Here is a 26,490-nt window from a genome sequence, read left to right on the forward strand (position 1 = left end):
AGGAAACACTTGACTGTAGCCCAGTTGAGAAGAGACAAAGCCGCTCCGGTATCCAGCAGCAACGGTACACAGACCCCATCTAATTCCACTGTGCACGTCTTGAAGGACGCAAGGCCAGAGGTCACTGAGTGTATGGGCGTTGGGGCTGACGAGCTAGCCCCACCCTGTCGTGGGCCTGTCCGTGGGCCGACCACAGCCGGTGCAGAACGACAGACTTTGGCAAAGTGGTTGTCTTTCCCACAGCGCTGGCATGCTTGTCCCCTGGCAGGGCATGTTGGGGCTCTGCTCATGTGTGAAGGGGAGCCACAATTGCCACAGCTGCGACATGGCTGGCTGTGCGGGCTGTGTAGTTTATCCCTGGCTCTGTGTCTACTAATGCAGGGCTAGGTGAGCGCTCAGGATCCTCCACATGCTGAGTTAAGGCGGGCTGAGGGGAAGCGCGGGAAGCTAGCTGTGGTGTCAGCTCGGTAGCTTTCTCGATTTTCAAGGCTATTTCCAACGCTCTTCCGAGAGTCAGATCGTCCGGTGACATAATTAACTTCTTCCGAATTTTTGGGATGGGTTGCATGTTCCGCGAGTTGGTCCCTTATCATTTCCTCCTCCATATCACCAAACTTAAAGAAAATGGCTAAGCTGCGGAGGTTGGCTATATAGTGCTGGACTGACTCACCCACTTTTTGATTGCGCTGCCGGAACACTATCCGGCGGAGCATTACCGTCTGTGGAGCCGCAAAGTGCGCTGCAAGTAGCTTCGTAGTATCCTTGTACTTTCTCGCCTGTCCCAGGGTTCTGAATATACGCTGTCCCTCGGTACCGAGACAATGCACGAGGAGTGCTCTCCGTCGCGGGTAGCCAGCTTCGTTCAGTCCGAGAGCTGCGATGTATGCCTCGAACGACTCCAGCCAACGAATCCAAGGCACCGGAGGCTCGCCTGGTAGTGCAAGGAAAGGTGTAGGTGTGGGGGGGGGGGGGTGCAAGCTCCATCTTCGTCGCCAATGTTGTGCGGGAAAACACTAAAAGAACTACGAGAGCTGTGACATGTTTTACTGTTTACTTAAACTTCCTCGAACACAGACACAGACCGGAAACCAGCATCGGTCCTATCAAAATGAGGCCACACCGTAAAACACTGTCATGCAGACATAACAGACATCACAATTATTGTAACAGTTCATGAACAGCTGCACAGCACCAGCCCTGTATGAGCGTTTGTGACAAATGTCATGTGGAAAACCTTAATTTACATCGTTTTCTGAAAGTATTTGAAAATGGTTGATTATGACGTTATAATAAAAAAAAAAGGAATATTTAAAAATAATAATAGTAGTAATCCATTGGAGGTGGTTTTGTTTTAAATCAGTGTAGAAGCCCAATTCCACTGATGGTACACTAAGATAACCTAAAAGATTAATTAAAATTTCAAATTTCATTTTCACTTGTTACATATCTATATGTAAAAGAAAATAGTGGGATAATAGGATGACAAAAATTCACCTTTTGTCAGGTGAGCAAACCAAAAATATTTGTGTTTTTGATCAGAAAACTTCATTTTTATTCATCCAGACACATGTTTCTGCTCTCTTGGACGTGTCCTCTGTGGTGTGTCACCAAGGTCGTCCATGTTGTTGTTGTTGTTGTTATTGTGGTGCTGAGGTTGCCTCGGTTGTTCCCATCACATTGTCCGTTTGACCTTTTCAAAGTCTTTCCCTGGTGCAGAATGAATATATCCACCCAGTCCATCTCAGATGAAGACACCGGGCAACATAGCAGCAGACTCTAATCCCAGCAGAGGACTCAGAGGTCAGAATCAGAATTGACCAATGGAAAATGCAAAACCCTGACCCATTCCATTGGGATTATAAATATTGGGATATATTGGTATTAATTCCCTGACTGCATCTGTAACATACAATTAACAAAACTCACCTGCTGCGGGCTGTGTTTCACTAGAGGGACCTGGAGGGCTTGATGTTGCTAGACCTGCAGGTTGTGTTTCACTGGAGGAAGCTGGGCCCAGTTTCCCGAAAGCATCGTTAGCCTAAGTGGATCGTGAAGTGCGTCGTACGAGCATCGTTCAGTTTTCACACCGTTTCCCGAAAGCATCGTTGGTAACGAACGTTGTGAAATCGCTCGTAGCTAACGAGGACTCCAGGGGTACTCGTAGGATGCTAAGAGCATCGTTAGCCTACTATAGCCTCACTGGCGTCACCAGCGGACATTCCTAGTATTAGATGCGTTTTATTAAAACACATCCAATACCACGGAATTCTCAGCTTGAGCAATTTCACAACCAAAAACAGTGGTTACCGTCGATATATTACTCATAGACTACTGTTAGACAGTCCCTCCAAAAAAATGCGGCGTTTTTCTGTGATTGTTGCGGCCAAAAATCCTTGATTATGCGGCACGTTTTCTTAAAAAATGCGATGAAATATGCAGCATATTTATGCAATTTTATGCAATGAAATTGCGGGATCTTGCAAAAATTGCGGGAACTTGCAAAAAAATGCGGGTTTTCAAAGACATTCACGTCGCGTAATTATGTCATTTCATATCGTTTCCATGGCAACAGGGGGAAATGGCTGCTCTTGTGTGACGTAAACACAACATTTTTCAACTTTCTGCTAAGATATATGTGACTTTTTTGCAACGAAAATGCGGGGATTATGAAATCATGCACGCCCCGCATATTTTGCGCTGAAATCTGCAATTTAATTAATTTGAATTATGCGATCGCATAATCGCGTTTTTCTGGAGGGACTGGTTAGATTTAAACAGCAAAGATAGAGACATGTTAGAAGTCAACAACAACATAATTTATTGCAGCAATTTAAAATTCCAAAAATACATGCACAGCCGAAATGTACCGATCAAATGCCACGTCACAAGGCATATAATAAAACCAAATGATTCCATTGGTCTTGTGTGGGAGGCCGCTTTCAAGCTGCACTTGCTGTCTCCCTCTGATTTTAATTCAACCTTCGTGGTTCAAATGTCCTCATATTGATCAATGACAGAAGACAAAGGCTACTAGACATGCATCATGCTGAGACTAGCGGGTGTCTTTTGTTGCGATTGTTTGCATTAAGCACTGTAGGCGCTTCGGTGAGGCTGTGATGAAGTTCTCTATTTATTGAACCCTGTCTAGACCGTACCGAACATCCCTGACCATAGTTAATCGCGTTTGTAGTCTACACTCAGACGTGAACTCATTATTGCATGCGGGTGTCTTCATTCATAAAAAAATTAAAACATTCGGGAGTATGCAATAATACAAATTATTCTAAAGAGGTCAGAGACTCCGTGCACAGCCCCGCCTTCCCCAGTGAACCAAGAAAGCCCGCGCTGTGACGAACGGGGGATTTGACCCCCTCGGTTTTACACAGGAAGCTTGAGATAAGAAGGTGAAATCGCCGGGCGTGCCAAGCTGCGACCGAACTGGCTCGGCAGTGTAAAAAGACCTATAGCCATGGTTCGAGTTAGGTGGGAGCCAGTGAGCTCCTAGAGAGAGGTCTGGCTCCCATGAAAGCAGCAAACTCAAATATCTGTGGGGGTCTCTGAAAATACAGCAGCATAATATTGTAATTACAAATAAAGCTATTTTCCCTTCCACATGCAGAGTAATATTGACGTTAAGTAAGGGATAATAGAACGCCGGTCATTGTCGGGAAAATAAGCCCAGGCAGGGCGAACCGGACACCGACGCGAAACGGAGGTGTCTTGCTTTGACCTGAAGGGGCTTATTTTCGATAATGAGCGGCTACTTGCCAAACAAAAAGATAACTTCACAAGGCGTATTTTTAGAAGACTCTGGCATTGTTGTGAAGGGCCCATGCAAGTGAACGGAGCGTTCCACGGCATTGAGAAGAGCCGTGTCATAATAGCCCATATTCACGTCCTATTTTTCCCCCCCCCCCCCGTCAAAAACTCAGCGCAAGGCCGGTACAGTCTTCCCCCCCCCCCCCCCCCTGTCAACAATTTTAAGAGACCCCCACAGAGATGGAATCATAACTCGAACCCTGCCTATAGCCTACTTCATCCTGCCCAATATGGGCAGGATCTAGACCAAGCTCTCCTAATCAGGTCAGCAATAGCCATGTGCCAATGCCTAGCCTCCGCGTTTGAATGATAATGAATGAATGGAACGTTGCATTTTTAATGTCTACAAATATTCTAGACTAGAGAGCTAACCAATGAAACCTATGCGGAATCAGATGAAGTCGGCTCTTTGCTGCGCAAAGTATGTTTCAGAAATCAGCACATTAAGATAAATGAAGTTGTCACACAAGCAATTTTGGATTTTTGTAATATGGAATTATTTCAGGGGGGGAAATGCCATGAAAAAATGTGCACAGTGTGTTCAGGATTAGGACTGATATAGCATATGTCGGCCTAGGCCTAATCAATTGTGTTTTAATATCTTTAGCATTCATATTATTGCAGTCTATTTTTTTCGTAGGCTACTCTGCTGTTGGCCTTGATGGGGAGACATTTTAACCCTTTTTAACCCCATTTTCCTGCAACATTCCTGCGTCTCACCCTGCGTCATAGCCCGTTTCAGTACCGTGTCAGTGGACAGGTACAATCCTACGAACGTCGTCAGTGCAGCGAATGCGCGTTCATGTTAAGAGGAGTTTCGGGAAACGCTCCGAAGAAATTCACGATGGTTCGCAAGATCCATCGTGAGAATGATCGTACGAGCGACGATCCATTGTTATCGGGAAACGAGGCCCTGGAGTGCTGGATCAGTTCAGTTCAGTTTTTACACAAAGTTATACATGTACATAATTTAATCTCCCAGTACTTTACTCATAATAACTACTCATAAATCTCATAAATACCCCATAGACTCCCCATAACCAGTCAAGTGCTTAGTGCAATGAATAAATAGATAAATACACCTGCTAGGGGGTGGGGTTGTTGAGTGTTTTGCAGCAATGCAATGTCCAGGCCATAGTTATGGAGGTGTATGGGAGGCAATAATGTCACAGAGGGGGGTCCAATGGGGAGTGTGTGTGTGTGTGTGTGTGTGTGTGTGTGTGTGTGTGGGGGGGCAGACTGTCCATTTAGCAGCCTGACTGCATGGGGGTTTAGACTGTTGGCCAGCCTGCTCGTTTTGGCCCTGATGGACCTATATCTTCTCCCAGAGGGCATTGGTTGAAAAAGGTGGTGTGCTGGATGTCGATGGTCCTGGAGGATGATTTTCACTCGGCGCATGCAGCGGGAGCTGTACATAGTTACGTTGTCTGGAAGGATGACCCCAATGATCTTCGCTGCGGCTGTATGGCCTCCTTCTCTGCGCTGGTGCAGCCGGCAAACCACACCGGTAACCAGGTCAGCACACTCTCCACTGTAGTGGTAGAAGTTGACCAGGACTTTCTGAGGGAGTCTCGACCATCTCAGCTTCCTGAGGAAGTAGAGGCGTTGTTGGGCCTTTGCTGTGGCAGAGGCGATGTTTCTCCCCATGACAGGTCCTTCGTCACAGTCACACCTAAAAACTTAAACGTAGAGGCCCTCTCCATCACCTCCTTCCCAATGAGGAGTGGGGAGTGGTTCAGTTGTCCGGTCTTACAGAAATCCAGAATTACTTCCTTGGTCTTTTTTGTGTTGAGGGCCAGGTTGTTGCTGCTGCACCATGCTGCCCGCAGTTGGACTTCTTGCTATATGCAGTCTCATCATTCCCGGTGATGAGGCCGAGCACTGTTGTGTCATCTGCAAATTTTATTACATGGATGTTGCTAGACCGGCAGGCTGTGTTTCACTGGAGGGAGCTGGAGGGCTGGATGTTGCTAGACCTGCAGGCTGTGTTTCACTGGTGGGAGCTGGAGGGCTGGATGTTGCTAGACCTGCAGGCTGTGTTTCACTGGAGGGAGCTTGAGGGCTGGATGTTGCTAGACCTGCAGGCTGTGTTTCACTGGAGGGAGCTGGAGGGCTGGATCTGGTGCTGGATGTTGCTTGACCTGCAGGCTGTATTCAAACATACAGTTCAACAATATTGTTACACCACTGCATTCAGTCCTTTGGCATTCTACTGCATACAAGGTAGCACTGTACAAATAGACTTTATATAATTTGCCTAATAAATCTATTTAATTAGTAACAAGGTGTAACTGTCACATTCTCTTGGTCGTCCTCGGACGAGTCCTCCAGCGGTGCTTCCAATCCTCTCGATCCTCAATGCATCTGGCTAGTTCGCCAGTGCTTTCTACTCCCACGTCTTTCAGAAGTATGCCCACGTATGTTGATGTGGGACGTCCTCTTGATCGATGCCCGTGTGTTGGTTCCCATAGCACCAGCCTGCTTGCTGGAAGCTTGCGGTGTCTCTGGCAATGACCGGCCAGTCTCATTCTCCTTGCTGCTACCTTCTCGCTCAGCCCTGGTAGCCCACCATACTGATGCTTGTTGGTAACATGCACGTTCTGGTTGATGTTAAGTACTGCGCGAAGCATTCTGGTGTACCCATTCAGAGACTTCTGTAGGGTGGGCTTCAGGGTCCAGGTTTCACAGCCATATAGAGTAGAACAGACTCCATGGTCGCGTAAAAGAAGCTGAGCTTGATGTTTCTGGGGAGGTTGGATTTCCATACACAGGCAATGCCATTCAGGGCCCTCCAAGCGAGCGCCTTCCTCACTTTCAGGTCTTGCTCTGATGAGTTCACCCATGAGCCCAGGTACTTGAAGTCATTGACTACCTTCAGAGCAATGCCCCCTGTTGTAATTAGGGGTGGATGGTCCGGGAGGATGTTTTGATTACCTCGGTTTTCTTGGCATTTAGCCTAAGAGCAACCTTGGCACATTCCGTCTCCACTCTGGTCAAGAGCTCCTGTGCCTGCTCTACACGGTCCGATATCAGGCTGATGTCGTCTGCATAGCCCAGGTCTGTTAGGACTACGGCAGGACCTCCTCTGTGTAATGGTGAAGCCGAGTTCCAGCTCTCTTCCACTGATGGCTTGCCTGAGTGCGTAGTCAAGCACTATAATGAAGAGGAAGGGGGCGAGGGTGTCTCCTTGTTAGGAACACCCCTGCTAGGATGTCAAACTCCTCACTGTCGCCATCTGGGGTTGCCACCCTTGCTCTTGTGCCCTCATACATGGTACCTATTGCCCGAAGTAGGTTAGGAGGGACACCGTAAGCCTTAAGAATGGTCATCATCACTCCTCTGTGTATTGAGTCAAAAGCTTTTTTGAAATCAATAAAACACAGGACCGCTGTCAGGTTGTTCTTCTTTACCTCTTCGGTGATCCTTTTTAAGGCTAGGATCTGGGATATGGTGGCTCTCCCCTCTCTAAAGCCATTTTGGTTCTCTCTCAGGTGAGGGTTGATGGCACCCCGTATCCGATTCAGTATCATACAGTTGTACATCTTTGCGATGATACATGTCAGACTGATGCCTCGGTAGGCTTTGAGAGATCTCCAGATTTAGACACCGGGATGATGTTGGAAAGAGACCACATATCGGGCTTGATGTTTTCCATCAGAGCTAGGCTGCAGATCTCCAGGATGATGTCGTCGAGGTTGCAGTTTTTAAGGACCTCTGGGGGAATGCCGTCTGGCCCAGCACTTTTCCCTTGCTTCAGGATGGATTTTACTGCTGCAAGCTCGCTAATTGTAAAGGGGCCATCGTCAATTTTGAGATCTCTTAGGACTGCCGATATTTCTTCCTCAGCTCCATCCACTCTCGGGGTGGGTGCCGAGGAGATCCCGGAAGTGGGTGAACCGGGTGGTCACTCTGTCCTCTGGGCTGCAGCCTGCTCCATGTCCCTCCCTCCCCTCCTGCGCCCACTCATCTCATTTATGACCCTCCATGACCCCCCGTACCGTCGTTCCCCCTGCGCTGCCTCCACTCTCCGTACCTCCTCCATCAGCTCCTCCCCTTTGATCTTGTCGTAGGTATTGAAGAGTCTTTGTTTGGCCTCGTTCAATACTCCACGCCTCTCGGTGGTCCGTTGGCGGTCAAAGGTTTGTCGCACCTCCTCCACCTTTGCACGTGCCTGCGTGACCTCTGGATGTCTAGACCTTGGGGAGATTCTGATCCTCTCCTTCTTCGGTACGCACTCCCACGTTTGCTGCAACAAACCGCTCATACACTGTGGTAGGGCCTTCCTCCGTATGCAGCAGTTGGAAGCGGTTCCTCACTTCAACTGTGTATCTGGCTTGGAGGTCGGGGCTTCCCGAAAAGGTCTTCCAGTCGTGGTGGATCTTTGGGCTAGGCTTGGGGACCCTCAGGCTCAGTCGCACCCTCATGGAAACCACTCTCATGGAAACCATTTTCTTGACAAAATCTCCATGAATAAATTGTGTACATTAATATTTACCAGATGATGATGCAGATGACGATAAGTGTAAGGAAGACGCCTAATGTGATCCAATGAGTTCTATGGGATCTCTCTGAAACAGAAAAAGAGAAGTTGATTATTTCTTCCATAATAATAATAATATGATTTATTATTTTCATTATTAATAGTTATTATTATAATTATTATATTATATTATAATAATTCAAAATATTAACAGGAGTTGCACATTCAGGCTCATATCCTAGTCAACAACGTTTCAACACAATGTATAAATTGACTTTTGGCCTAGTGAAAAATGTAAAAGATTTTTTTTTCTTTTACATTTGATGATTGACATCATTAAAGTATTGTAAGCCTGATAACGCTTTCATATCACAGATGGTTTAGCATCACACAGATTGCTTTTGTATTTTCACCAAGAGCCTACCTTCAACAGGGTCCTCCAGTATCTTCAGTTCAATGTGGTTTACGTCTTCTTCGTCTGCGTACCTGAGAGTGCACCTGTACGTCCCTTCACTCTGGGCTGATGAGGTCACATACAGCAGGAGGCTGCCTGATTCAGACAGGTCTCTTACATGCTGCTGCCACTCTGGTTCCACCACCTTCTCCTGTCCTGCTTGTCTTCTGAGGATGGTCTGGTTGTGGTTGAAGGTCCAGGTGATGTCATCGAGCCCCGAGGCGTCACAAGGGAGAAACACCTCACTCCCGGGAGCACTTTGCATTGGAGCTGATTAAGATAGACACACAAATGAACAAACAGACATATGATATTGTTGTGAAATCTGCAGAGAAATTGGACCATGAAACAATTTTCCCTAATTGACCAATGGAGAATGCAAATTCCTGACCAATAATGTCAATGGTCCGACTATTCTGCAATGGGGTAGATGTTGCAGTCCAAAATATTTTCAAAACACACATCTGAAGCAGTACTCTCTAATGTCAGCCACTAGCGAGCGTGCCAGGCCCCTTTAAGTTGCCACCATTGAAAGTCAACATTTTCTTTTTGACTGTTGCCCTGCTGATATTCAATGACTTACGGTGTTGCCTCATCGTGGCTTTCTTTGCACTGTGTTCATTTTGGACTGAGCAGCTGTAGGTCGACTCTGTGTCAACAGTCCTTAAGGAGCAACTGATGTCACAGAGTCCCTGGTCATCTTCATGGACCTCGGTTGTGTTCTGGAGGACAGTAGCCGGGCGAGGACTGACGGACCAGGTGACCTGTGGTCTTGGGTAGATTCCTCCAGACTGACAGGTGACAATGTTGTTCACTAACTGAATGTCCACTCTAGCAACAGGAGCTGCGACGACATGAAACCACATTAAAACAAGAAACTAATAGTTACCATATTTCACTTCATTGCAACATATGCATTGCTATTGATATCAATGGCGTAGTTCGTTATTATTGCTAACCAAACCACCAGAGCCATAGTCACTAGGCCCGCCTACTTTTCAGTCCTGCCGTTCCAATCAGATGGCATCAAAAGAAGACGCGCTAGTCAGCATTCCGCTGATAGCTCAAGAAGTCAATCGCCTCCAGCCGGTAGCTCAACCCTGCCTCCCCTCCTGAACTTTGCTGTGAGAGCCCTTCCACTATACAATTGAGCTGATCCATTATCTTTCTCTCTCTATCTCGCTCTCGCTCTCTCGCTCTCTCTCTCTCTCTCTCTGTGTTAAGTTTTCATCTTTGCAGTAGGCATGTCGTATATGGCCAATCTGTTTCTATTTGATTTGATGACATACCGAAGCTATGTTCCTGCAGTTTTGCGCATGTTTAAAATGTTAAGCCTAACCCCGTATTGTCAGCTGTGACCGAAAGTGTTGAAGTGTTAAATTTGACGAGCCGATGCATTGGTCCATGCAGTTTTGCGCAAGTTTAAAATGTTTCTGCGTAATTTGTCAGCTAATCTTGGCCTATTTTATATTCAATCAAATACTCTTGCCCACCCGTATTTTTCTGTGCTCGTCCATTTGAACCTTTCTGGCTGAACCACTGCAACGCACATCTGAAAATATACCAAAATACACTCCGAACTGACATGGGAACGCCAAAACTCAGGTCTCAGATTGTAGGGTTATATCTGAAGAGTAAAATTTGTGAGTTGCAAGTGGACCATTGACTGAGTTATTGACCTTTGTTACTGTACTTATAAAGCCAAACACACAATTTCTTTCCTAGAAAAATGACAAAACGTAACACAACTTTCTCCATCAACTTACAGCTGGTATTGGCCAAAGCCTATGCAGAGGTCACAATTTATTATGCTAAAACATGAACATAATGCGTTTATGAGCTCAAACTACCCTTCAGTGGGTTGCATTATAAATATTATTATTTTTAAAATAGGATATGACATCAGGACTTGAGCTCACCTGTCACTGTCAGGATGACGAAGGTCTCCTGGTTGTTCTGTGAAGTGCTGGCGTAACACAGGTACCTGCCCTGGTCCTGGAGGTTCACCCTGGACAGACGAAGGGATGCGTTGCCCCCTGAGATCTGGTCATGGAACAGGGAGGTCCTTCCCTTGTAGAGAGGGTCCTGATATCCCAGTTGGTCCTGGTCATCGTAGTAGGAGTGGACCTGAATGTTCTTCCCATTCTCCTTGATCCAGTGGAGGACCGTATCCCTGTTAGGCGGGAAGCGGCAAGGCAGCACACAGCTCCCCCCAAACACACAGCCCACCTGGTTGTCTGGAGATTAGAGGATACAACCGTGGTTGGATGTTAGAACAGCACACAGTTCTTATTCACTTTTTGGAAAAGGCATATGTAACTGTGAGGGAAAGGTGTAACCTCAAAGTTTCAAGTAATAGAGCTCAGCGGTTCTGGTGATTGGGTAAAATGTTGGAAAGATACCCACGGGCGTGAAATACAGGATCGGGCGTGTCCCAGCAGAGCCACTGCCTTAGCATATTGTCATAGTGATAGCACTGCATAAGTCACTACATGTAAACAATGTGATAAACAGTATATACCAAACTTCCACTTGCACCAAACCACTTTCACTTTCACTTCTATCTCAGAACAGTACACCTCACTAAACAAAGACTTGCTTGACTCACAAACAATGGTTGACTGCTAGTGAATGTAATCAGGCAGGTTTATCCTCTGGTGGAATTTTCAAATGGTTTCTGTATGACTAGAGTTCAAAAATATGAACTGCAGTAGTAATATCATATAATGTACTGCAAAACTATTATATTGTACCCTATGTTTCCGTGATCTGTTGTTGCTTAAAGAGGTAGTGAACCCAAAATCGTCAATTATTTTTGTTGTTCCAAAGCTGCAATATGTCGTATATGATCTTCCACACAGTTATCTATTCCATTTGATCACTATTAGAGGAAATGTTCTGTTTTGCAAGCCTCTGCCAACCAATTTGCTAACCAAAGGAGGGGCGTGTCATCCCCATGGTTACGACCCAAGGAACTTTGTAAGAATTTATAGTCTACCCTCATTGTGTATGAGCGTTATAATGAGCGATGTTGGTCATGAAACGCGGCACACAACGCGGTGTTATAGCCTGCTAAGAGTCTGAGGAGTTTAACCCTCTCTCGGTCGCGGTCATCAACGGCGGCTCGGACAGAGCTCCACACGCCCACACACCTCGCCACCAGTGTCCCTTCGTCGGGACGTTGAAGAGTATACTAAAGACACTTTGACGTCACAAAAATATCTCTACCTGCGTTGGGAGCAGAGTGGAACGCGCACTAAGTGGTTGGCAGAGACCGGCATAAACACAGGATTGATTTTAGGAAAGATGAAAGGGTTTAGGTTCTACCCCTAGATTTTTAAATTATCAGAAGAAATGAAATGTTCTCCATATTAGTTCATACAGTTAGTCAAGCTTACCTCCCTGAACGAGGACCTCCACCATAAGAAACACGGCCGTGTGGACCAGGACTCTGTTGAGTTCTCTCATCTTGTTGATCCTTTCTGACTATAGAGGCTCTCAGTCGGCTGCAGAGCACCTCAACCAGAGAGTGGAATGATCATTTGACCTGAGCCACATTCCCTTCATGGGGTGGAGGAGGAGGAGGAGGAGGAGGCAAGGAGAGAGAAATATGTTGCGGTGCCCGTCCTACCTCACCTGTGCAGGTGGACTGCAGTGACGTCATGCCTGGTTGTTAAGAGGTTGTCTCTCAAATTGGAGGATTTATCTCGTCATGCCACATTCCCATCAGGTGTATTCAAATGGGTGGACGTAATAATGGTTTTACATAAGGGCATGTCAAACAATCTTCAATGTATTAAATGTGTCTTAAACTAATCAACCCTGTTTTATGGAAGGCTATACTGTAAAATAAAAGAGCAGCAATAAGTGTGTGTTGACACACTTTCAACAACAAGGTGACACAAGCTATTTGTCAAGCTTACTTCCCTGAATGAGGACCTCCACCATAAGAAACACGGCTGTGTGGACCAGAACTCTGTTGAGGGCTGTCATGTTATTCCTTCTTCATGCCTCTTGTCATGAACTAGCTTGTAGTTCATGACAAAAAGGGGAGACCACACAGGAAGTTTAACTGAAGTATATTTATTTAGAACCAATAACCTCTATAAAGAGATAAAGATAAACAATGTACCAGTATGTATCAGTATTATCAGTAGTGTCTGCAGTGTATGGTTGCGTGTGAATAATGTAGTGTAGTATATCAGATCCATCTAAAGAAGCCAAAACCCCTGCTGTCTGGGTAGGATCAGAGAGAGTGAGATTGCCTGGCAGCCATCTTAAATAAGTGTGGAGGAGCCTGAATGGAATTGACATAAGGTGTGTTGCAGCTCCTGCGGCCACACCTGAGGCACGCCTCCACAATCCCCTGCACAACAATCCAGAGCAAGGTCATCACACTCTCGTGCCTCTGGGCCTGCTGCATTACAGCTCAACCATTCAAGGAATGTTTGCTATTGGAGGCAAAAAACAAAAGAAAAAAGAACAATGCGATCCTGCCACACCTGTTCTTGTGGTGATTGGTCACCCATTTTAGCCGCAATGGATTTCCACGCAGAGTCAATCCGAGTCGAGCCAGGCCAATATAGTATAATAGAAAATGCCAGTAGATTACGGTTTTCTTTTGTAATATTAAAGCTTTAAAAACCTCTTGCCGAGTTCAGCCCTTCAGCTTGGCATGCATAATGTTACACCTTTCCTGCGCTTCGGTTCCCAGACCAAAAATCCAGTGTTTCTAATACTAATCCATATTCACTGAAACAATTTTGTTTCTGCTGGGAGTGCAACACAAAAAACAACAACGGCGGATGTGTCTTGTATCTACATACTAGTTACTTTGGTTTACCTCATTTTGGGGAACTAGTCTCAACCGTTTGTTTCTGGCTTGATTTTGGACATAGTCAATGTTAAGTAGTCAAAGTTTTCAGTAAACGCGTCCTGAACTATTTAGTGAAGAAAGATTACAAAGTAATTAATGAGCTGCAGTTGAGTGCAACTTAACAATATGCTGGATTACAAAGCACTTATCGAGCCACTTAAAGGGCTCTTTGTTGGTCTTTTTACCCACAGCTTTCACATGGTCTATTTAACATATATTACCCTTCTTCCATCATCAGAGGGGCCAAAGAGCTGCTGGTTTTTCATCCTAGAGTTCTTTTGAGTGGTCAACACATTTCCAAAACAAACAAGCAGAACCAAAACCAGTGTTAGGGCGAGCTTTGTTTTCTAGGGGGTTCAAGCGTCTTTGCTCGGAGTGTCCGTTGAGTCCCCTCCGTTGTCCGGTCCGGTCAGCGGACTTCTCTCAACCAGGATCATTTCTTCAGGTGTAGAGACTGGAGAAAGAGAGAGAACAATTATAATGTGTTAATATTTATGTATTATTCTTTATACATGAAGAACGAGGCGTGATGAAGACACACACGCACACGCACACTCAGAGAGACACACAAACTTCAGGAGGGGGGCCTCTATGTGCATGGCAAGTTTCTGCTTCCTTTTGTAGCTGACTTGTGGGATTTTTACACAATCAATACCAATTCACAGAATGTAATCAGGAAAGTCCATACATCATGTCCATGAAAACTGTTTTGTCATTTGTAGCTATGGTTCTGAAGAAGAAAAATAATGTTTTTTCGAAATTTTCACTGTACAGCAAAATCTATCCTGACGGAAAGGATGGGTCCCAATGGCAACAAATGTCAATCTGCAAAATAAGACGTAGATATCAGTAACCAAATATCAGTATTTTTCATCAATTGAGGAGCAAAAAATAGAAAGAAATGGAATAATAAGAATCCCTACAATAACAATAGGTATCCAAGGATACTGCGAAATCATATAATATTTATGTATTATTCGATGTGTCCTGTAAACAACTTGAATAAAAATAGCTGGTTGCAGTCTAATATAGTCTATAGGTTCCCCAGCATCCATTTGTGGACAGATGGACCCAACATTCCAGATACAGGTACAGGGAGAGTTTCATAACTGATCATCAGTATTTGATAGAATTATAGCAAACATTTGTCTGGATTAGGCTATTAATTACATAATTGCAGCTGTAAAATACAATTAACAGAACTCACCACCTTTTTCGGGGAAAAATGCATTTTGATTGATACGTTATGCTAATAATTTGCTGGCCGGATCCAAATGATCGATGGGCCGGATGTGGCCCGTGGGCCAGCAGTTCAATAGGCCTGCCCTGCTTCAACTCTTAATGACTAAATAGATAAACATATGACAAGTCAAACCCTGCTATGTCTGAGGGTACGGTGATAAAGTCAGGAGGTTTAACCCTTAACACAGACAACCTACTCAGTCTTGGCCAGCCGTGCTCCCTCACAAGAAGGACCTGGGATTAATCTGACCAGATGGTCTCTGGGAAAGTATTGTTACACTTCAGGAGATGCAGACGGGTGTTATATGATGGTTGAAGTACCGGATTGATGGCTTCCGTTGCTTTTTTTTTCTTTTTTTCTCCTAAGAGTACAAAGAGTTACATTAGTAATGGCTTCATCTCAATCATATTTGTAAAACCACACATCAGTCCCAAATCATGTTGTATTTCATTTTATTATTTTCAACATTCTAAGTAAAACCTTAGGGCTTTATTTTTAGAAAAAAATGATAGTTTGAGTTCTGGTGGTAGTCTTAATATCAAGCATAACAAACCAAACATTGAAGAACTTGTGAAAATTGCATTAAATGGAAAAAGATCATTTGTCACGTTGAGCACACGAATGTGTGACTCATTTATTTTGTTAGAAAACCAGGAAGAGAAAACGTGCTGCATGTAAACAAATCCGGCATGGGGCTCTACATCATGAGACGTTCCTGACATTTAAAGGGACAGCGATCCCTGAACAACCAAGACAGTAAACGATATGAATACAACAGTGTGTAGAACAGGGATGCCAGGGTGAAATTGATCAGGGGGCCAGATTACACTTTCGGACTGAAAAGGCCAAACACTGACTCAACACAATGATAGGTAGGCTATCTGAAATTATTCTTGAAGGCCTACACATCAAAAAGAAATTGCATTTGCACCAAAATAGCCCCACAATGAGGCCTACAATTAGTTACATTTATATTTGTCTTTAAGAAGGTTGTCTCATATCTGGCTGTAGGTGAGTCTTGAAACTAAGAACTCTAGTGTTTAGCATTGCAATTGGTTGTACTAACTTTAACCCTATTGCCGCTGTGTTGGTTTTTGCTGCTGTCGTTGTTTTTAGTAAGAGGTCGTTGAGGCTAGTTTCAGTCACAAGGTGACAATAGGCTTAATTGGTGGGCGGAGCTACGGCTGCCTGAGCTACCTTGTGCATTTAAACGCTAGCTATTATTAGCGTCAGGACCCTGCAAACGAAGACCCGGGAAACAAAGACTACAGGAGTCCCTTGAGGCAGACCAGGGATGCCACCCTGTTGTACCATCATCAGCTCTAACCTTCGATGGTAGGACTGGGAGATACAGTTATATATTTATCAGTGCATTAACTCGTGGGCCAGAAAAATCAGAAGAATCTAGATCGCTATAGGAGAAAGGGGTATTGCAATGTGCATTGAGTGAAAGAGTGAAAGGACTCACACAATCAACAAGTAAAGTTTTAATATGGTATATTGTGTGGATTTAAAGAAATAAAATAAAAATAAAAACAAAAACATGAGATATCAACCACAGTTTCTCAATAAATCTAGCATATGGGAAAATCAGAAAATCTTTGTAACAAAATAAAAGTCTTTGGTTCGGGCAGCTCGCCACTACCACTGAGGTTCCCCACTACCGCTACAGAGACGGGAGAAATCCCAGCGGAAGAAGAATCTTCATGCAGATGTCAACCAGGTGTCAATCCAATCAAGCAAAAGACCCAGCCTATAAAGGCCAAAATGAGGGTTACTATAATATTCATATAATTAAAATATACTTTTAAATGTAAATAAACACATTTCTCAACATTAACATACTTTTCCTTTTTCTACCGCCGCTCACTCAGATTAAACACACAGAGTGGGGGTAATGTAAATAAAACGTAATATAAAACATTTTTGAAACATACATGAAATTAATGCCCCGTTAATCCACATTAACATTAACAGATACACACAACTCTGTTCATCAGACGAACATCAATAAAGTTACTCACCAGAGGCTCAAGCATCACATACACACACACTCCGGGTACAAGGTAGAATACACCGCTCAGATCAGTCCAGGTTCCGCTTTTGAAAAGACAAGGACACGGGAGTTCAGTAATACGTACGAAGTACATGTGGCTAATGGCGTGAGCTAACGCTAATTAACAACTCACGTTCTCCTTCGCTTCCGTCACAAACAAAAGGTCCGCCAATCAACCCACGGCAACTTCGCTCTCTGCGCCGCCGATAATAATTCAACGTCGAATATATCTGGGTCTCACACAAATAATTATATTCTTTTAACAAAAAGTTCGCATGCCGCCACCTCGACAACGGTCCGGCAGAGAGAGAGAAAGACGGTACACCTTGACGGCGTCGGATTGGTTAAGCTATGTTGCCTTACGTGAACTCCTCATGTCACCCGAATCTTGGTACACTTTGAGAAAGGCACATTCGCCACACTTGAAATAAACAAAATACTCTTTTTAACAGATATAAATGAACTTGTGTATATTAATCTATTTATTGACATATTTAAGATTTAATTCATAAATCCTATTTATTCATTTTATGGAAGATTATTTTAAATCAAACCCTATTTATTCATTTATCTGCCACATAAGGAATATTAATTTATTAATTTATTTATCAATTAACTGGTAAACTGGACTTCTAATAAAGGCCTAGTAACCTGGGTTACATCTAGCTATGTGTCGTACTTCACTCATCGTCAGGATTTCCACTCATAGACGACGCCACCATAGATCCTCTGCTTGGCGCAGCAACCCATCCAATCTGTGCCATCCACCGACCCTTGCCTACACTGACCTTGAAGTGATGGGAGGACTCTGGAACTGCCAATCAGCGGTCAAGAAGGCAGACTCAATTTCGGCCTACGCGTCCCTCATGACCCTCCACTTCCTGGCCCTGACAGAGACTTGGATCACTCCAGAGAACTCTGCTACTCCTGCTGCCCTCTCCGCCGTCTACTCATCCTCACACACCCCAAGACCATCAGGGCGAGGAGGAGGGACCGGACTCCTCATCTCGCCGATGTGGTCCTACCAGGTCATTCCACTAGAACACTTGGGCAGATCTGCATTTGAACTCCTCGCTGTCAATGTCACCCTTCCTATCAAGCTCTTCATTGTGGTGATCTACCGTCCTCTAGGTCCCCTTCGTGACTTCTGCAACGAGATAGATGCTTTCCTGAAAATGGCACACCACTCGTTATCCAGACGAAGACTTCAACATCCTGCCAGAGAAGTTGCACTCACCTGAATTAACCAACTTTTTCGCCACCTTTGACTTAACACTATCCCCTTCTCCTCCCACACACAGGCCGGGAACCAACTTGACCTTATATTCACAAGGTCCTGTGGCACCTCTGCTCTCTCTGTTACCCCACTCCCCATGTCTGACCATCACTTTGTTGCTTTTTCTCTCCCCTTGAAGTCCTCTCCCCCCTACCTCTCTAGTCCCCACATTGTCACCACCCGCCGTAACCTCAAATCTCTCTCTCCCTCTACGTTTGCCTCAACTGTTCTGGCTTCACTACCTTCTGTCGAACGATTCTCTCAACTATCCACCGAGGAATCCTCTGACACTCTGCTATCCTCCCTCTCCTCCTCTTTGGACTCCCTCTGTCCCTTCCACTCCAGACCTGCACGATCCTCACCCCCCCCCCCCACTCGGTTGTCTGAATCTCTGCAGACCCATAGAGCAGAGTTGCGGGCAGCTGAGAGAAAATGGAAGAGATCAGACTGTCCTAATGATCTATCTCACTATCTTTTCCTTCTCTCTGATTTCACCTCCACTCTGTCAACAGCCAAATCTTTCTTCTACTGCACCAAAATCAACTCCTCCGCCTCAAACCCCAGGAAACTGTTTTCCTTGTTCTCTTCCTTCCTCAACAATCCCTCCCCTCCACCTCCTTCCTGCCTCACTGCTGATGACATCGTTACCTACTTTACCCAGAAGGTAAAGGACATTAGCTCCTCTTTTATCCCTGCCTCGATCCTCCCTCCTCCCATCCCCACCTCTGTCTTAACCCAATTTATCCCTCTCACCTCCGACGAGGTCAACAGGCTAATAACATCTAACCATGCCTCCACCTGCCCCCTTGACACTATCCTTCCTCTCTCCTCCCGGCTGTCTCAAGCGACATCCTGCAATTTCTCACCGCACTTTTCAACCCCTCCCTCACTTCAGGCATTGTTCCAGCATCTTTCAAGACTGCCAGAATAAAGCCTCTCCTCAGAAAACCGACCCTTGATACCACCGACATCCAGAACTACAGACCGGTATCTCTTCTTTCATTCCACTCTAAAACACTGGAACGTGCCATCGCTAACCAACTGTCCTCCTATCTCTTATCTAACAACCTGCTTGACCCTCACCAGTCAGGCTTCAAGAAGGCACACTCCAGTCCCTCCGTGCTGCCAGAGCCACGTTTCTCTCATCGGTTCTCATTCTCCTCGACCTGTCCGCAGCATTTGACATGGTGAACCACCAGATCCTCCTTGCCACTCTCGCTGAACTTGCCATTGCTGAATCTGCCCTTTCCTGGTTCACATCCTACCTGACGAATCGCACCTATCAGGTAACATGGAATGGCTCCTTGTCCAAACCTTGCACGCTTGAAACTGGTGTCCCTCAAGGCTCGGTACTGGGGCCTCTTCTGTTCTCCTTCTATACCAGATCTCTGGGCCCTGTAATTAAATCACACAGATTTTCCTATCACTGCTATGCTGATGACACTCAGCTATTTCTCTCATTCCCCTCATCTGACAATGCCCTGATTGCAACAAGCATATCTGAATGGCAGACATGGCTTAACCTCAACAAGACTGAGCCCTCCTAATGCCAGGGAAAGATTGCCCACACATGGACTTACAGGTCACTGTTGAGAACATCACTGTATCTCCTTCTCCAACTGCCAGAAACCTCTGTTTGGTACTGGACAATCAGTTATGCTGCATCGCAAACATCACTGCGGTGGCCCGATCCTGCAGATTTGCACTTTACAACATCCACAGGATCCGGCCCTTCCTCATAAGGGAAGCAGCTCAGGTTCTAGTCCAATCACTAATCATCTCCCACCTCGACTACTGCAACTCGCTCCTGGCTGGACTCCCTGCCTCGTAAACCTGCCTTGTGTATAACCTACCGAAGTTCTCCCATGTGACCCCCCTCTTCCGGGACCTCCACTGGCTCCCTGTAGTAGCTCGCATCAGATTCAAGATGATGGTACTGGCATACAAGGCAGTCGATGGAACTGCCCCTGCCTACCTCCAAGCATTAGTAAAGCCACACACCCCAGCTCGATCCCTCCGCTCAACTACCTCAGCTGGACGTCTGGTACCGCCATCGCTAAGAGCAAGCAAAGGTCGATCAACAAAGTCACAATTTTTCTCTGTTATGGGACCTCAGTGGTGGAACGAGCTCCCTGCCGATGTCAGGATCACAGAGTCGCTCACCAGCTTCCACAAAAGAATCAAAACTCACCTGTTCAGAGTTCACCTCGACTCTGAATAGCTTCCCAGCCCCTTCCGGCCACCATTGTATGTTGTACGTTCTGGCACTTAATGTACGCACTTAATCTACATTGCACTTATTCATAGTACTTAATTGTGTAGCGTCTGCAGTAGCTGCTATCATTGCTGTACACGGGCAATGGGTTAGCTTAGCATTTGTTACTACTTGCACTTGGTTCTATGAACATCTGTACTGTACTAACAGCGATATATTGTTTCACTTCTTATGACTAATGTACTTATTGTAAGTCACTTTGGATAAAAGCGTCTGCTAAATGCCCTAAATGTAAATGTAAATGTACAATTACATAGCCTAAAGCAGGAGACAGTTACCCTCTAAAAACGTAACATTTTCCTATCCATGCAAGTAGCCTACATTTATAAATTAGAAATGCAACAAAATAGACTAGGTGCATATAAAACACATTTCCTATAAATAACACAAGTGTAAACTGTTAATTACTTTTATTATATTTATTGAAGGCTTGCACATGAAAACACGTCAATGCATAATTAGGCCAATTAAAACAAGGCCAGGCGAAGTAGGCCAATACGAGTCACAGAAAGTAAGCGCCAGAATAAAGTAGTCCAACAATAGGCCATGTGATTGAATTTCCAGTAGGAATTAGTAAAACAAAAAGGTTCTTGAAAAAATAGCCAAATATGAGCTATCTAAAAACATTAAATTGGTTCAGGCTTTACAGGCTTAACTTTGCCAGTCATCACCAGTCAACCCCAACCCATATTTCCACACACCCATATGCCTATGGCACTAGCCATCAGTCAACCCCAACCCCTTTTATTCCAAATAATAAATGAATATATTCTCCCCTTATCACCCGAGGGGCGGATGTGACATACAGTCGGGCCGGATCCGGCCCGCGGGCCATAACCCTGGCATCCCAGGTGTAGAACAACGCTTAACAACATAGGTGAATTGTGATATATATATATATATATATATATATATATTACTACTACAAACTCTTGATATTAGGTTTGCCAGAGAGACGGTTTATGTCCGGTCCAGCTTACCTCCCTGAACGATGACCAGCCCCGTCAGTAACACGACCGTCTGAACCTCAACCCTGCCCGGTGCCGTCATTAGCTGCGTTTCCATCCCCCGGCTTTTATGGGAATTTTGGAGAATGAGTAAACGGTGATGGAAACACCAAAATTTGCATATAAATCCTCAAATTGTCTGTTCAGCCTTCAAAACGAGAGCTGGTAAATTGTGAAAAATGCATTAAACTGTAATCAGAAAACGTGGTTATATGTTATAGACCCTATAGTATCTGTGGTGTAAAGGCTGTCGCGAATTTCAAATTATGAATATGTACACTTTTTGTTGAAAGTATAGACCGTCGCGATTCCCATTGAAACGAATGGCGCGTGAAGTATTCAAAACGAGAGCTGGTAAATTGTGAAAAATGTATTAAACTGTTATCAGACAACACGGTTATATGCTATAGAGCCTAGAGCAAGGGCGTAGGAACCGGGGGGGACGGAGGGGACGTGTCCCCTCCAATATTGGAAACAGGCGCATTTGTCCCACCTAAAAATGATACTGGGGGGAGAACAATATTTTATTTTATTTTGAAAGCGCAACACAGCGTCTTGTCACCGCTTCTTATTCTAAAAAACTGGATGATTGAGTGTGCAATTAAAGAATTGATTTGATATTCATCAGTTCATTACTGCCATTGAAAATGTGTTTTCCTTTACATTTACAAATGTATCTTTTTAGTAGAATAAAATATATTTGTGAATTTTTTCAGTGTAGTTAATTTATGAAATATTTCTGTTCAAACCATTAACGGATCTGTCAGGTTTCAGATATGTGTCCCCCCCCCAATGTTAAACTCATTCCTACGCCTCTGGCCTAGAGTATCTGTGGTATAAAGGATGGGACGAATTTCGAATTATAATTATGTACAATGTATCCTTTGAATACTTCCATGGAACAGATGGCCAATACGAATAATAGATACGTGTGTGGACCGCTGAAGAGGTAAAACTTTTCCTTGCTCTCATCGAAGAAAAAAACATTACAGCTATTTTAGACAACAATGCAATCTACTATATATCAGGACCCACGAGAGAGCATGTTATCAAAAGGATACAACAAGCCCTGGAATGTGTGTAGTTTTCCGCTAAAACCACTTGATGGAAACACACCTAATTCTAATTTTCTTTTTGCGAATTTTCTAAAGATTCGCTTCACCTTTAGATGGAAACGTGACTATTGTCTGTGACTTTTGATATTAGGCTTGCCAGAGAGACGGTTTATATCCGGTCCAGCTTACCTCCCTCAACGACGACCAGCCCCGTCAGTAACACGACCGTCTGAACCTCAACACTGCCCGGTTCCGTCATTGCCTGTGTCGTCCTCTGTCAGCTTTAACTGTTGTTGGTCTGCTGACAGGACCAGGACACACCAACCTTTAACTGGACTGATTAGACTTCACGGCTGCCCGTTTGTCATTTTATTGTCTTTGGTATTTTTTTTGTCTTTGGACTTGTATATGCAATACGAGTTACGGATACATTTGCTATGTAAGGAAAGGCAAGGCAATTTTATTTGTATAGCACATTTCTTACATCAAGCAATGATGTGCTTTACAGTGAAAAAGCTAAAGGGATTGTACATTTTAAATAAACTGAAGAAAAATACAATTTAATCAAACAAAAGGTATTATTTAAAAGCAATTAGTGGTACGTTATATTGAATTCTGAGTGGAAAGAGTTATTTTAATTGTAAAAACTTAAATTAAAAAGTAAATTGTTTGATTGGGCTGCAAACAATAAGGGAAACTTGGGGGAACATGGAGATTTCTTATAATAAAACACCTCAAAGTCTTGTTTATAATAATAATAATAATAATAATAATAATAATAATAATAATAACAATAATAGATAAAGTACATCATAAGAATTCTAGACTACTCATGACCTAAATATAAAAATATAAATTTGTCATTTACATTTAATGTCACGGTTGGCGGGTGGCAGGCAGGCAGGTAGGACCCCCCCCATTCCACTGTAACACCCCTGAATTACAACGGGAAAACGGATCCTGGCACCTGTGACCCCGGTCTTACCCTGCTGTGTCTGATGGTACGGTAGTAAAGTCAGGAGGTTGAACCCTTTATCTCAGACAGAGGAACGACTTCCTGAGGAGAGGGTTCAGTACTTTGGTGGTTTGAGCTCATTCCTCGTCCTTCGTTGGCCTAAGAGTAACAAGAAGTTATATTAATAATAGCTTCATAATCCTATTTGTAAAACTACACAGTCCCACATTCATAAATTACCCAGAAGGAACTCGAGAAAAAATAAAAAAGTGTAGTAAACATGTTATTAATGAAGGTGTAAGTACTGGTTTTACCTCTTTTATGATAAAATAAATGATGATGGCGATGATTAAAACGGAAACGGGAAGCAAGACTCCTAAAATGATCCCAAGTGTGCTGGAAGATCCCTCTGAACAGAAAAAGAGAATGTTGCTTATTCTTTCTAAAATAATAATAACAATCATAACAATGACTGCAATACACATCCAAATACCTTCACCTTAAACATGTTTTAAACACATTGTCTAAGGTGGCTCATAAGTTACAGGCCCACTTCTTTACTGAACATGGTTCAGTAAAGAAGACAATGGACACCCTTGTCTTACCCCCCCCCCCCCACCCCCCCAAGCATCAGCAAGGTATTGAAAACGCAATGTCCCTTTTTCACACCACAGATGGTTTAGCATAACACAGATTGATTTTATATTTTCACCAAGAGCCTACCTTCAACAGGGTCCTCCAGTATCTTCAGTTCAATGTGGGTTACGTCCTCTTCGTCTGCGTACCTGAGAGTACACCTGTACGTCCCTTCACTCTGGGCTGATGAGGTCACATACAGCAGGAGGCTGCCTGATTCAGACAGGTCTCTTACACGCTGCTGCCACTCTGGTTCCACCACCTTCTCTTGTCCTGCTTGTCTTCTGAGGATGGTCTGGTGGTGGTTGAAGGTCCAGGTGATGTCGTCGAGCCCCGAGGCGTCACAAGGGAGTAACACCTCAATCCCGGGAGCACTTTGCATTGGAGCTGACGAAGACAGACACACGAGTGGACAGACAGACAGACATATGATATTGTTATGAAATCTGCAGAGAAATTGGACCATGACACAATTTTCCCTAATTTCACCAATGGAGAATGCAAATCTCTGACCAATAATGTCAATGGTCTGACTATTCTGCCATGGAGTAGATGTTGCAGACCGCAATATTTTCACAACACACATCTGAAGCAGTACTCTCTTATGTCAGCCACTGACATGAAAGGCACCTTCAGGTTGCCGCCATCGAAAGTCAACACTTTATTACTAACCGTTGCCCTTCTGATATTCAAAGACTTACGGTGTAACCTGATCGTGACTTTCCTTGCACTGTGTTCATTTTGGACTGAGCAGCTGTAGGTCGACTCTGTGTCATTGTTAACAGTCCTTAAGGAGCTGCTGATGTCATAGAGTCCCTTGTCATCGATATGGACCTCAGTTGTGTTCTTTAGGATGGTAGCCGGGCGAGGACTGACGGACCAGGTGAGCTGTGGTCTTGGGTAGATTCCTCCAGACTTACAGGTAACAGTGTTGTTCACTAGCACAATGTCCACGCTAGCAACAGCTGCTGGATCAGGAGCTGCAATGACATGGCACCAAATTAAAACTAGAAACTAATAGTAACCATGCCTCATTTGGTTTCCTACAGTTGCATTGCTACTGATATCAATGGCGTAGTTAGGTATTATTGCTAACCAAACCAGGAACGTTACATCAGAAAATATACCTAAATACACACACAACTGACATGGGAACGTTGCAATTTTATTTTGTGGTTGAAGAAAACACAGGTCTCAGATTGTACGGGAATATTTGAAAAGTAAAGCTTGTGAGGTGTAAGTGGACCCTTAACTGAGTTATTTATCTTTGTAACTGTACTTTATGAAAATATATAGCCAACTACACATTTGCTTTAGATGCATAGAAAAATTACATAACTGCGCAACAACACAACTTTCTGCATTGACTTGTTTTGACATTGGTTAAATCCTATGCAATGGTCACATTTATTTTTGCGAAAACCTGAACATAATTGGGCTCAAACTACCCGTCAGTGGGTTGCATTATAAAAATAATTGTTTAAAATAGGATATGACATCAGGACTTGAGCTCACCTCTCACCGCCAGGATGACGAAGGTCTCCTGGTCGTTCTGTGAAGTGCTGGCGTAACACAGGTACCTGCCCTGGTCCTGGAGGTTCACCCTGGACAGACGAAGGGATGCGTTGCCCCTTGGGATCTGGTCATGGAACAGGGAGGTCCTTCCCTTGTAGAGAGGGTCCTGGTATCCCAGTTGATCCTGGTCATTGTAGTAGGAGTGGACCTGAACGTTCTTCCCATTCTCCTTGACCCAGTGGAGGGTCGTATTACTGTTTGGCTGGAAGTGGCAAGGCAGCACACAGCTCCCCCCAAACACACAGCCCACCTGGGTGTCTGGAGATCAGAGGATACATCCGTGGTTGGATGTTAGAACAGCACACAGTTCTTATTCATTTTTTGGAAAAGCCATATGTAACTGTGAGGGAAAGGTGTAACCTCAAAGTTTCAAGTAATAGAGCTCAGCGGTTCTGGTGATTGGGTAAAATGTTGGAAAGATACCCACGGGCGTGAAATACAGGATCGGGCGTGTCCCAGCAGAGCCGCTGCCTTAGCGTATTGTCATAGTGATAGCACTGCATAAGTCACTACATGTAAACAATGTGATAAACAGTATATACCAAACTTCCACTTGCACCAAACCACTTTCACTTTCACTTCTATCTCAGAAAATAATGCTTGACTGCTAGTGAATGTAATCAGGCAGGTTTATCCTCTGGTGGAATTTTCAAATGGTTTCTGTATGACTAGAGTTCAAAAATATGAACTGCAGTAGTAATATCATATAATGTACTGCAAAACTATTATATTGTACCTTATGTTTCCGTGATCTGTTGTTCCTAAAAGAGGTAGTGAACCCAA

The 26,490-nt window shown here is 44.3% G+C and overlaps 2 protein-coding genes across 2 annotated transcripts in view; both read right to left on the reverse strand.

Moving 5' to 3' along the window:
- Nucleotides 1-5,822: 5,822 nt before the first annotated feature.
- On the reverse strand, nt 5,823-12,406 carry LOC307088766 (CD276 antigen-like). The gene is made up of 6 exons (XM_079754752.1): nt 12,152-12,406; nt 10,673-10,990; nt 9,337-9,597; nt 8,724-9,023; nt 8,315-8,387; nt 5,823-5,967 (listed from the first exon to the last, which is right to left on the reverse strand). Exons 1-6 carry the CDS (start codon nt 12,219-12,221, stop codon nt 5,892-5,894), a joined length of 1,098 nt encoding a protein of 365 aa, XP_079610878.1. The 5' UTR covers nt 12,222-12,406; the 3' UTR covers nt 5,823-5,891.
- An 8,477-nt stretch (nt 12,407-20,883) lies between these two features.
- The window catches only part of LOC307088703 (CD276 antigen-like), a gene marked incomplete at its 5' end in the record, with an annotated part of 47,109 nt that continues 41,502 nt past the window's right edge, over nt 20,884-26,490 (reverse strand). Inside the window, 5 exons of the mRNA XM_079754655.1 lie at nt 20,884-23,655; nt 23,811-23,905; nt 24,220-24,519; nt 24,834-25,112; nt 25,648-25,965. Coding sequence (XP_079610781.1) covers nt 23,557-23,655; nt 23,811-23,905; nt 24,220-24,519; nt 24,834-25,112; nt 25,648-25,965 — 1,091 coding nt within the window. The 3' untranslated portion in view covers nt 20,884-23,556. The remainder of the gene's footprint in view (nt 23,656-23,810; nt 23,906-24,219; nt 24,520-24,833; nt 25,113-25,647; nt 25,966-26,490) is intronic.

Source organism: Pollachius pollachius (genome assembly GCF_949987615.1).
Source record: "Pollachius pollachius genome assembly, chromosome: 17".
In the NCBI taxonomy this organism is placed as follows: Eukaryota; Metazoa; Chordata; class Actinopteri; order Gadiformes; family Gadidae; genus Pollachius; species Pollachius pollachius.

Excerpts from the sequence above, each read along its gene's own strand:
- LOC307088766 (XM_079754752.1), bottom strand. The coding sequence starts at position 12,221 with ATGAGAGAACTCAACAGAGTCCTGGTCCACACGGCCGTGTTTCTTATG. Across the intron at positions 10,991-12,151 it reads GGAGGTCCTCGTTCAGGGAG|ACAACCAGGTGGGCTGTGTG; the intron begins GTAAGCTTGACT and ends TCTAATCTCCAG. Across the intron at positions 5,968-8,314 it reads GTCATCTGCATCATCATCTG|CCTGCAGGTCAAGCAACATC; the intron begins GTAAATATTAAT and ends GTTTGAATACAG.